Raw genomic sequence first — 12,851 nt, 5'->3', positions numbered from 1 at the left:
AACACTCGATAGGTGCAGCCCACTCTAGGACGAGTAAATGTCAATATGGATAGAGCTTATTCCGAAGGAGACTATCAAAGGGGAGCATGGGCGGTGCTCAGAATAGCAGACAAGGCCTTGCTAATAGTAGTGTGGGGGCCAAGTACAAGCGATTTGCCGCTGGAGGTGGAGACACGAGCCTTCAGACTTGGCTTGCGGATCGCGGCGTGGCATAGCAAGGTTGAAGTGGAGTTCGACTCGCTTGAGTTAGTCAGAGTTTTGAAAATAGAGGTTAATTGCCCTTAAATTATTAAGGGCTTAGTTACCAAGTGTAAGGGGTTACTTGGTTCTCTTATAAACCATCGTATTTTGCATGTGCAAAGAGAAAGGAGCTGCCCAATTGGGCAACTAAATGAGGTAGAAATATATCACAGTCTGTGTTTGTGGAGTCGTCTCACTCTATCCCCCAGGTCTAAGTAACCTAATATGTACGGATGCCTCGGCTTTTTCCGAGGGATTGGGCTCGCTTAATCAAGCTTAATCTTAAAAAAAAATCACTACTAACAGAAAATAAGGCCAATCACATCAAATGAGCCCCTTTTGGTGTAAAATGATAACCAAGTCGGTCCACGGACCTCCTTTCGGAAACAAAAAAAAAAAAGATAACCAAGTAAATGTTATATTATTATGTAATTACCTTGGATTTCTATTTCTCTCTATAATTCTCCTTCCCGTCGATTCTTCTCGGCCTCGAACCAAATGCTCTCTCGCTCCTTCGGGACGCGAATGAGTAGGGAGAAACCGTCCCTCGAAGCAGAGAGACAAAAAGAGGAGAGAAAGTAGTCGTAGTAGTGGCAACCACCTCCTGAACTCTCGTCCCCTCCTCCTTCCTCCCTCCCTCCTCCCCTTAAACCCTAACTCTACTAGGGTTTCCTCCGCAAACATGGCTCCCATCCTCAACTACGAGCAGCACGCACAACGCCTCGTCGAGCCTGACCTCCGTATGCTCTCTCTCCCTCTCCCTCTCCCTCTCTCCTCTTTCTCTGCTCTCTCGATCGCGCTCTCGGTCTCTGTTGAGATTATTTTTTGCTTCTCTCGCAGCGGTGCAGGTGCGGCTGCAGATGGCGATGGAGGTCCGGGACAGCCTCGAGATCGCGCACACCTCGGAGTACCTCAACTTCTTAAAATGCTACTTCCGGGCCTTTTCGGCGATCCTAGGGCAGCTCACGACGCCGCAAACAACGGAGACGGCGGAGCACAAGGTCCGCAACGTTGTCGTGGAGATTTTGAACCGACTTCCTCACAGTGAAGTGCTCCGCCCCTTTGTTCAAGACCTCCTCAAGCTCTCCCTTCATGTCCTCACCCATGACAACGAGGACAACGCCCTCATCTCCATCCGGATCATCTTTGATCTACTTCGCAATTTCCGCCCCACCGTCGAGTCCGAGGTCCAGCCCTTTCTTGATTTCGTCTGCAACATCTACCGCAATTTCCCCGCCACCGTCCAGCACTTCTTCTCTGCCCCGCCTCCCGCGACCACCGCACCGACTAACAACCCCAATTCTAATTCTATTTTGGGAGACGACGGAGGAGTTGGCGGGGGCGGAGGCCCGGGGGTGAGTTATGTTGGGCCTGGGCCGCTTAACCCGAGCACACGGTCGTTCAAGATAGTCGCCGAGAGCCCGCTCGTCGTAATGTTCCTCTTTCAGCTCTACACTAAGCTTGTGCAGACTAACATACCTTATTTGCTGCCGCTCATGGTCACGGCAATTTCCATTCCTGGGCCCGAGAAGGTCCCACCTCATCTTAAGCCTCAGTTTGTTGAGTTAAGGGGTGCGCAGGTTAAGGTAAAGTGGACAGGTTTATGTTTCAGAGTTGGTTTGCATGGTGAGTTTAAAAGGATCTAATTCTGTTTCTCTTTTGTTGTAGACGTTGTCGTTCTTGACCTACTTGCTGAAGAGCTATGCTGATTATATTAGGCCCCATGAGGAGAGCATATGCAAGAGTATTGTAAACTTGTTGGTTACATGTCCTGACTCTGTTTCCATTAGAAAGGTGAGAACTTCGTATGTCATTGGGGATTATATTTATATTTTTGCTGATTTGTTCTTTGCTTGTTTGTATGTGGCCGTCCAGGAGCTGCTTATAGCCTTGAAGCATGTTCTCAATTCAGACTTCCGGCGTGGGCTATTCCCTTTGATTGACACTCTCCTAGAAGAGAGGTACATATAGGTTGCAGTTATACTTGAATTGACAAGACTTTCTTTATTCTGATTTAATTTGATGTTGGAGCGTTCCTTTTAGTTTGGTATTAAGCAAATTATGGACCTGTCTTGACTCAGGCTTCTGTTAAAGTTGTCCTCAGGTTCATCACTTACAACAGATTCCTGGATAAGATACATATATCCAGTTTCTTCCTTTTCTGTGCTGCTATGTTTCTCTCTTTGCCTTCTCTACAATGGTTAAAATCATAAGATGCCATTTTTGATTTTCAGTACTTATTAGGATTGAAATTGTTTGTCCTAAGTCTGCTGGATTACTGATTTAATAGTTCACTGAATAACTATTAAAAGGTTTGAATGATAATAGTAAATGTAAATCTTTTACCACATATGATTACAACTGATAGAGATATCTGGAATTGATATATGGCTAAACTCATATATGGATAAAATTGAGAGCTCTTCGTGGAAGGGTTGAACAAATTTTATTGTTTGATTTTTGCGGCCAGGTGCTTGGCAGAGCAAATTCAGAGGAAAGTAGTGTCTCTGCCATGAAGCATCAAGTCACATAGTGGGTAGCATGGAGTGAAGCATCAACCGATATGGCTGATCTCCGATCTGAATTGTCCGAAATGGAAGACCGATACAACCGATATGGATCATTTTTTTAAGCACCCTCTCTCATCTCAAAACTGATACTTAGAACCTTGGCGGGTAGATTTAAGTTCCTTGCATTCATATTACAAAGGAGTAACTCTGAAGAACCCATATATAGGAATCAACATGGAAGAATGAGGTTTATTTGCTTTGCCATTGCTTGACTATGGACAACTTTGGAAGAAACATTAGTTGGCAACTTGACATTGTATTATAATCTGCCAATCTGATGCTTGTGTGGTTGGTTGCTAGCATCTTCTTGCAGATTCTTTTAACTTCAATGTATCTCCTTTTTTTAATGTTTGTGGGTTGGAAACCTTCATTGTCTTATCGTACCTGCTTATTAACTATATTGGTTGCTCTTTTGTTTGTTAGGGTTTTGATTGGCACTGGTCGAGTTTGTATTGAGACATTAAGACCGCTGGCCTATAGTCTTCTTGCAGAGATAGTGCATTATGTTCGAGGAGACCTTTCCCTTCCTCAGGTTTTTTTTTTCCATATTCTGTTTCACTTTTTTCTTTCATGCTTATCTTGCTTTTATGTTTTGAGTGATATTGACTATGTACTCTTTCCTATGATGAGCTCTCTTAGAAATTTAGAATGGTGTAAAGTTTTTTCATCCACTAACTACAAATAACTATGTTTAACATGGTTATTTATATATATATATATATATATATATATTCTGGTACTTCCGTTCCTCCCTTTGCTTCTATGCAACTTCAAAGTTGGAGAAGGAGGAAAGGTTCCTTTAGCCTCTATTTATCTGGCATACATTATAGGCAATTGCTTTGCCTTGATGGATGGTTCCTACATGTTTAAAGGACTACTTTTATGTTCATCAAATCTAAGTTTCTGAGCTAGAGCGATCATATGTGTTGTCTTAAGTTTTTCCAATAATAGGGTCTTGCACTGCAATCATGCATTATGATTTTTTGGGGGTAATTTACATATCACTTAGGCTCAAAATCAAATGACCCTCTTGAATGTTCATTTGTGCCACTTTGCCCCATTTTGGCCTAAGTAGGGGTGAAAACGGGTCGGATATTAAACGAATACGGATATAGTTTATACATGGGTTTGATTTAAATGGATATTGATACAGATCATATCATAATTGAATTTAGATATGATCCAAATTTTAAATGGATTGAACAAAAGACACATGATATACTCTCAAAAAATAATAGCCTTAAACATTTTTTCTCTCAATATCATTGTGGTGATGATCAATCACAAGTAATTACTAATTAATTGAAGACCACCAACAATATGCTTGTCACCAAAAGACATTAACAATACAATTCATATTTATCATATGCAATTATGCTTATGCAACTACATGCATTTAGGCTCATAAGCACTCTAAGAACATGTAGTCTGAATGCATCTAATGACCGTATAATGCATAGCCAGGATAATTTGCCTAAGCTGATGCCTATGTAATCACATTTTAAAACTATGGAAAGTAGTAAACTCAAGAGGGCAATATGCAAAACAACAGTGTTTTGAAAGGCAGCCATGGTGGCCGCCTTGACGGGGTGGAGCACTGGCCGCCCTGCATAGTGGCAATGCGGTGGTGTAATTGTGTTTGCGCTGACTTGGCGTCCTTTGCGGGCCGAGCAACTCATTTTGGCGGAATAAATAGGCATAATCGGGCTAGTGGGTCAGGTGCGGGTAACATGTTTGATAACTTAGCTTTTAAAAAATCCCAATCCTCCATCTGTTCCTCTTCTCACGATTTGAGCCCTAACCCAACATCCTCTCTTGATCGACGGCAAGCGGCATGCGGCAATCTTTTTTCTCGATTGACGGCAAGTGGCGGTGAAGCAGCAATAGCATGAAGAAGGTGGCGATGATTTCTCTCTCACAATCTCACTCGCTCTCTTTTCACATCCCAACGCTCTTCTCTCTCTCTCTTTATACTCCCACCAGTGAAGTTGAGGGAAGTGAAGCGAAAAATGAAAAATGAAGAAGGGAAAGATACGAAAGCTCTCATGACAATTTTTCATTAGGAGGAACCGATGAAGAGTTGGAAAATGGACATGTAAGTTAAAAAAAATAGAGATGAGAGAGAGGGTGTCAGACTGTCAGCGAACTGAGTTGGTATGTCTCACTTGTGGAGGTATTATTTATTATTTTCTATATACGACATTATTATATATTAAAAATTTATATATTTTATTGGTAATTTTTATATACTATATTAATATATTATTGGTGTAATGCACTGTTAATATATATATATATATGTATTATATTAATAATTTAATATATATTTTATATTATATATGATTAATTTATATTTTTTAATTTAAAAATACTAGATCGCCTTGTCGCTCGCCTTCCACCTTGGCGCTAGGCGGTGGGGACCCGTGGCCGCTTTTGAAAACATTGCAAAACAAGATGTGTAGAATTTGTTCACCTACGAATTATTTTCTCGGATTTCTAATTTTGTGGCTATAGTGAGACTTCTACTAGTAATGGCTGCTATTCTTGATAGTGGTACGCTGCATGCTACAAACACTCACTGCACACTAAAATTTCCATGTTTCTATCTTAATCAGTGGCTGAAAAAAAATCAATTCTGCTTTTATTTGTAGAGATCAATTATCTGATTTTAGAAATATTTATCAGTTTTAATCATCAGAATACAATATCTTTCCTTTTGTTTATTTTCTACATATATGAGGGCTAACAAAACTTTATTCTTTGTGCAGTTATCTCGGATTATCTATTTGTTCTCAAGAAACATGCATGATTCTTCCTTGACCCTTGTTATTCATACAACTTGTGCTCGTCTGATGCTAAATCTGGTTTGACTCTTACTTTTCCTTTAAACTAAGTGAAGTAAGCTTTAGTCTGAACATTATAGGACTTCTCTTCTTTGTTTCATTTAATGGTTAGATGTGCATATAATTTTGGTTGTGGTTAAATGCTAAAGGAGATGAATCCAGAATCTGATTTGTCTTAATCTTGTTATTATATTTGCTTTAGGTTGAGCCTATATATGATAAAGGTATTGACCAACCAAGCATGGATGAAGCACGAGTTTTACTGGTAGGTATCTTAGCTTTGGTGAAAATCAAACATTTCGAATCTAGGCATAATGCTACAAGCCTATGAGTAGTTATTATTACTTGATTTAGTAGTTTAGTTCCAACTTTTTTGTCTGACTTTTTAGGGACGCATTTTGGATGCTTTCGTTGGGAAATTTGGAACCTTCAAGCGCACAATACCCCAGGTATCTACTTTTATCATTTTATAGCTCAGGCTACTTGTCTTTATCTCTATATGGATGACTGAGGTACGAGAGACAGACTCAGATTAAAACTTTAATAGGGAACTTGGATAATTTTTTTCCAAATATTTTATAATTTCTTATGCATTTAGAATAGTGAAGTACATTAGTAGAGCTTTTGATGAATCTTGAGATAGCTGTAGCTGTTGTACTTGTGGATTGCTCCAATTTACAATGTTTTCTTCTGTCTGCACTCTTTGCTACATATAGGAAGTATACTGATGGCCCCCTATAGGTAGTAGGGTAGGATGGGTTGTACCGCTCATCTTGCGGCTAGATGGTAGTCACATCTCCCATTACCTATCTCCATGAGAGGGCCGTAGAATCTATGCTTCGTCACTACCTTACTCTCTTTTCAATATAGTCAGGCTAAAGATTCAAGCGGACTATAATTGGATGTATATAATCTATATTAACTGGTTCCTCTATTTTCAGTCTTTTTGTGGGACTTGCCTGCCTTCATTATGTTTTATTTCTTGTAGTTTTTATTTGCAAGTCATGCATACTTTTTCCACGTACACATCTATATACGTTTCTCTCTCTCTTTCTCGCTCTACATATATATAATGGACCTTTTGTGCATAATCTTGCATAGTCTCGAATGTTTATATAAATTTATATTCATTTATTAGAGAGGAAAATCACCATTGTAGCCCAGTAATTGAGACTTATCAGATTATGATAGAGACCATAGATTTGATTTCTTCATGGACACTGGGGTTAGTATTTAGTGGATTTTCCACTGAAGACATATACTTATATGCGCATGGTTTGAGTCTGTTGGGACCCATTTTTGTTAGGGTGGCCTGGTTTGCTAATTTATGTATCTACAGGCTCATCATCTATTAACTCTTCTTTAAGAAAAAGCCTATTTGGTAGGAAAGATGTGTGTAGACTCACCCTTGTTTCTCAAGAGACTGTATGGCTTTAAGCCTTTAACCTTATATTTCTTTGATGCAAGGGGTAAGCCATACTGTAATATCAACTTACACCCTCTATTGAATATTGCAACATTCAGTTGATTGCATTTCCATATCAGTTGCTTATGCCTGATCAAATAAACTTTTTCATTAAATATATAGCATGTCAGAGGTAACAAAATATTTGTGTATGACTTAAGTAGGACCTCTACATGGATGTGCCCTTTAAATTGATTGAGTTAGATAAACTTGCTCCATTACCTTTTGCTTTGTGGAAAGAACAAAGACATCATCATTTCATATGGAAAACCTTAAAGATATGAATTTAGTGGCAGACATTCAATAAAAGAATCTAGACTTCCACTAGTAGTAAAAAAAATGAAATTCATGCAAAGTGGTGAGAAAGGATAATATTTGATAATTTTTGGGTGGTAGACAATGGATTTCTTGATAAGAAAATAATGGTGCATGTTTCTCTAATCTAACAAGTCTGGTGGTTTTCAAGGAAAAGAAAGGATCAGGAAAGTTACATCCTCTAAAGTCCAAATTATGCATGTCATTGGATATATGTGTGATATGTGTTTTAAGTTGGATTTTAGTGCAACATGAATTGCTTTCAGCCTTGCAATATTTTTTAAGTGGATTGACACCAAATCTTTATATCGAAATTGGTGGCTTCATGCTAATTAGTACTTGTACATTTGTCACTGATACTTGTGACCTTGCTGAAGATTGTAAAACTTCTTTACCTTGAGCTTTATGCATATTTTTCATCTTCTGTAATTCTTTTACTTGTTATATATGAGGTATACATGTTTTTAGAATAATTATTTTTCCTATTTTATTTTTTCTTGTTATTTGTGAAGTGGCATAACTGGCTCAATACTCATTTATCTCTTACTTCCGTTGATGGAGAAATTTGGCATGAATTATTTGAAGATTTTTCCTTTTTCTTTTCAATTGAGGTAGCTACTTGAAGAAGGCGAGGAAGGGAAGGAGCGTTCCAATTTGAGATTGAAACTTGAAGTTCCGATACAGGTGCTTTAATTAGCAAAATTTTCATTTTAATTTAGTTTATTTGTTCCATGAGATGTTGTCAGTTGTCTTTAGCATAACTGGCTTGAGGTCTATGGTCATATTGATCCTTCGTGGGACAATCTCACAGAATTATCATGTTGCAGAAGCATGGAAGAACGAAATTCAGTAATATACTTGTAAGCCATGATGACATATAGTGCCAACTAAAAGAGAGTGACATACAACTAATGACTCTTCCTGTGTATACAAAAAATGGATGTAACTTGAATGAGACAAATACTTATGATGTAGGAGTTGTCATAGAAAAAATGCTGTTCTATCTGCTTTGTAACCCCAATAACTTAATAAAAATTGTTCGATTCATACCTCTTCAAAGATTGCTTACTTCTCTTTGTAGCCATACTTTGAAAGAGTGAACATCGAAGCCTTTGAACATATAGATAGGGATTCAAGAGGAATCCAAGTGAATCAGAATATGACTGCAGTGAGTTTATTGTAGGATAATTTAGAATATTTGTTTCTCATTATTCTGAGTAAATATTCAATGATGTAAGTGATGATTTCACATATATAGTATATCAGTCTAATTTCAAAATATGCCACCTCTCTGCCCTAGCTTTGTTCTCTGTCACCATCTCCAATGGTGCCATTGCTGGCCCCCTTCTCTCCCCCATCCACGAAAAAGCTAAATATATCCAACATTCACAGATATGAGTTTAAAATAAATCTCCAAATTCAACGATATATAAAATAAGCAATTATACCAAGTATGCTTATAACAACAATAATAATATGATGTAAGTGATGATTTCACATATATAGTATATTAGTCCAATTTCAAAATATGCCACCTCTTTGCCCCAACTTTTTTCTCTATCACCATCTCCAATGGCATCCATTAAAAAGCTAAATATATCCAACATTCACAGATATGACTTTAAAATAAATCTCCAAATTCAACGATATATAAAATAAGCAATTATACTAAGTATGCTTATAATAATAATAATAATAATAATAATAATAATAATAATAATAATAATCATTGTGAGTTACTAAGAGATATCATTATGTAATAAACTCACTCTATTTCTTTCACTAATCATTGAGAGAGATAAAGTCACCATAGGAAGTTTCGATCTAATATGAGACTACTCTCTAACTCTGTTAGAGTCACTTAAGAAGTCACTGTAGTAATCTAAAATAAGATTCTCTTTTGGACTTTTAGGTACACTCGAGTCACCATAAAAAGTCGTAAACGATCTATGCTAGGACTGTTCTCTAAGTCATCCCATTTGTTAATTATGTTTTTCCACTAATACTCATGGTCAATAAAATTGTCATTGCATGAAGTATAGCAATCCATTAAGTCATATAACTTGCACATAGAAACATAATATTTAAATTACACATAGAAATATGACATTTAATTTGCACACAAAAGAATATGATAATATAAAAGCACGAAGTACGAGAAAGAAAAAAATGTGAGGGAACCCAGTCACCTGAATTTAGGTGAAACAATTGAAATCTCTACTCCACTTGATAAGACAAATCACTATCTTTAATAATAAATAAATAATATATTTTAATTTAAATCATGATTCTTAGATAAAAATCTAATTTAATTATTAAATGGGCCAAAGCTAGCCCAAGGATGTGGACTGGGCTGCAACTGGCCTACAACCCACTCAAAGTAAGTAAATGGGATGGGCCCATGGCTTGAAACCTATTAGCTCATAGGTTGGGCTGCAGCTAGCCCACAACCTACAATTATAAATCGGGATGGGTCATCTTTGGATCTTCAATCCAAACCTGACTCAAACTTGAAACTAAAAGGGGCTTGTCTCGGGTTGAGTCCGAGCTCAACCTCGCCTTTTACCTCAAGAGAACTAATGAGAGAGGCAGAGAAGACCATCGGCAGTCCACCAACTGCACCCAAAGGCCCTTCGGCCACCTGCTCGAGGAGAGAGGAGGTCAATGTGACAAACAAAGCCTTCCAACATGGGCGGTGGAGAGTTTCACCTCGATATGATACGAGCCACAAAGGCTCCAATAGAAAGTATCCATGATACAAGGCCAACGTCGCGAATCTTCCTATACAAGAGAGGCGACGACTCGAAGCAGTCGAACAACGTATTTTGCCAACGCAGCCACGAACACTAAATTTGGTATTTATTATCTACCATATTAAACTTCAATTAAACTTTAATTAAATATGTAGGGTGGGAAAGGACTCATCGATGAGTTAAATTGTGCATTCTGATTGCTTTGACAGTGCTTCGGCTCTGATTTGATGAAGCAACTCCAATGGGGAGAACGAGGAGAGGTGATTTTGGTGTGGGGAGAAAATAGATCTACGTTTAGTTGAGGCTTTATTTATAGGAGTAACTTTTTGAATTGGATTCAAAAATAGGCCTAAGATATAGCGACCACCTCCTCGTCGTGTAGCAGGCTGATTTTTTCTTGGTTATTGCAATAGTTGTCATTGTTCTTGTCTTTTTTTGGTCCTCCCTTTCTTAATGTTCTTTCCATATCAAATCTTGGATATATAAAACTACTAGATGATGAAGGTTGGACACCTTTTAGGAAAAGAACTTGTTTGGGCATTGCATTTTTTGTTCTCAACTTAGCCTTCTCCACAACTCTCTCTTTCTCGTCCACTTTTTAACTTTCTTTTTCTTACTATTGCAAAACAATAGTGAATCTCACTTTTGTAGTAGTAATTTATAAGTATAAAAAAAATTTACCAGATTTAGCCCAAAATTCTTTGTGATTTTAAATGAGTTTTCTTTAAAGTTTTTAGGCTTCATATGTTAACTAATTTTTTAGAAATTTTCTTTCATATTTACATAATATTTAGAATTTTACGTAATTAAAAATTGGTTTGATTTAATACGGGCAGCCGATATGACCTATATAGTTGATATGGCTGAATGTATCATTTTTTCTAATAGTTGATTCTGATTCCAATACCAACTTTCATAACTGTAGTTAAAAATCATCTTTGCAAGATATGTGAGGGTGTTTAAAGAGAAGGTAATATGGGGTAGAGCGAAAAAAGTTAAAAAATACCAACATGGGGGGATGAAATAAAAGAGAGGATACATCTTGACTTTGAACCATGAATTGAACCATATCGTCTAGAAAGGCTAGATGTTCACTTCTGTATAAATTTTAGAGTATCTGCAGCAGTCTCAATTTGGATTTTACTGAAATTGCCTCAGCAGAGTACTTAAGTGCTGCTAGCTGTAAATGAACTTCATTGCGTTATGATTTGTATCTGTGTAGATGTTTTCCTTTAGTAGAAGCATTGTATGAAAAAGCGCTTTTTAAATGTGCTTTCTTCTACTGTTTTCCTTTTCTTTTTTGGCCTTGTATGATTGCACATGCCATATCCATTATGTCAGTTATTCCTTTTCATTAGAAGGTACTATTCCCCTTTGTTTGGTGTTATGAAATTTGGTCCTTTTCCTTGAATTTAGCCTTTCATTTATTGGTATTATTGAAAGTTGAAGTATGAAAACACCTACCGTTTCTTGAGCCAGAACTATTGTAGCTCTGCTCCTCATGCCTCTCATTGGCTTCTTTTTTTTTCATTGCAAGATCCTTTATTAATTCTTTAATTATCAATCTTTATCTTTATGATGTTTAATCACTCTTTCTGCTCCATTTTCAGTACTTAGCTTCTCATTCATCAGATACTTTAATTCTATATCTTCATTGCTACTTATTCAGTCATGTTAGGTTAAAACTTCAACATTTTATTTCTGTTGATTAGTGCATTTTAATTTTTCCATATACACTGAATTCTTCTACCTGAACATTGGGAACCAGAAATTTCAAACAAAGTGTATCTAAGAAAAAACTGATATCTAAATAAGTAACTATTGGACTAGAGATTGGAATTGATGCAGAAGGGTTGTTAATTGTTAACTATCTTTGGTGGCAGTTTAGTAGTTAGCAATTAACATAGGAATGCCATGTCTGATGCCTAATTCACTGTTATTGTATTTTCCATTAAAGTACATTTACTATATACAGCTGCTTGCTGCATGGTACATGCAATTCCTTTTATTGGAAAACAGTAGGTACAATATAAGAGGTGTAGGTTGCAACAACAAAGCCCATTGTTTAAGGAATCATAAAGTTCTAGTCATTTTCAGTGTTAGTTTTTTTTTTTCAGTTTCTGTTGATATTTTACTAAAATTCTGGGTTTCCTTTTGATGTTTAGCTGTCTATTTTGTTATGTTGTTTTGTTATTGCTGCTATGACTTGCACTTATTTTTCTTTGTGATTTCCCTCATCAGCCTCCACCTTTCTCTTGCAGGCTGTTCTCAACTTGCAAACCCCCCTGGAGTACTCTAAGGAAGTAAATGATTACAAAAATCTGATAAAGACTCTTGTCATGGGTACTGTTCACATATCTAGACCACTAATTTTAATTTAAAACTATGGAAGTTGGTCTAAAGCTATAATTTTTTCTTTTTGTTTAAAAACAACTGTCTTTTTCCAGTAACTTTTTTAGTTTATATCCTTTGTTTCAACCTTATATTTTGAGGGTTGTTTTACCTAGATCTAAGATTGTGAATTATCTAGTGACCAGGGTGATTGTGTCTGAACTGATACACTAAACTAAGCTATGTCATGGTTTGACAACATCATTCCTGCCTAGTCTATCTGGAATGTTTGATGAGTTATGCTCTTCTGTATTTAATGAGTGTTTTGCCTGAG

General features: G+C 36.9%; 1 protein-coding gene across 1 annotated transcript in view; it reads left to right on the top strand.

Annotated features, from left to right (window-relative positions):
• The first annotated feature begins 716 nt into the window (after window positions 1-716).
• Window positions 717-12,851, top strand: part of LOC140775346 (uncharacterized) — a 42,135-nt gene continuing 30,000 nt past the window's right edge. Inside the window, exons 1-10 of the mRNA XM_073118582.1 lie at window positions 717-980; window positions 1,081-1,826; window positions 1,909-2,034; window positions 2,116-2,201; window positions 3,234-3,342; window positions 5,579-5,674; window positions 5,856-5,918; window positions 6,043-6,102; window positions 8,049-8,117; window positions 12,448-12,529. Coding sequence (XP_072974683.1) covers window positions 923-980; window positions 1,081-1,826; window positions 1,909-2,034; window positions 2,116-2,201; window positions 3,234-3,342; window positions 5,579-5,674; window positions 5,856-5,918; window positions 6,043-6,102; window positions 8,049-8,117; window positions 12,448-12,529 — 1,495 coding nt within the window. The 5' untranslated portion in view covers window positions 717-922. The remainder of the gene's footprint in view (window positions 981-1,080; window positions 1,827-1,908; window positions 2,035-2,115; window positions 2,202-3,233; window positions 3,343-5,578; window positions 5,675-5,855; window positions 5,919-6,042; window positions 6,103-8,048; window positions 8,118-12,447; window positions 12,530-12,851) is intronic.

Source organism: Typha angustifolia, chromosome 14 (assembly GCF_048772165.1).
Source record: "Typha angustifolia cultivar Huaian chromosome 14, ASM4877216v1, whole genome shotgun sequence".
NCBI lineage: Eukaryota > Viridiplantae > Streptophyta > Magnoliopsida > Poales > Typhaceae > Typha > Typha angustifolia.
Note: the sequence above shows the minus strand (reverse complement) of the source record. Positions and strands in the feature narration are given on the sequence as shown.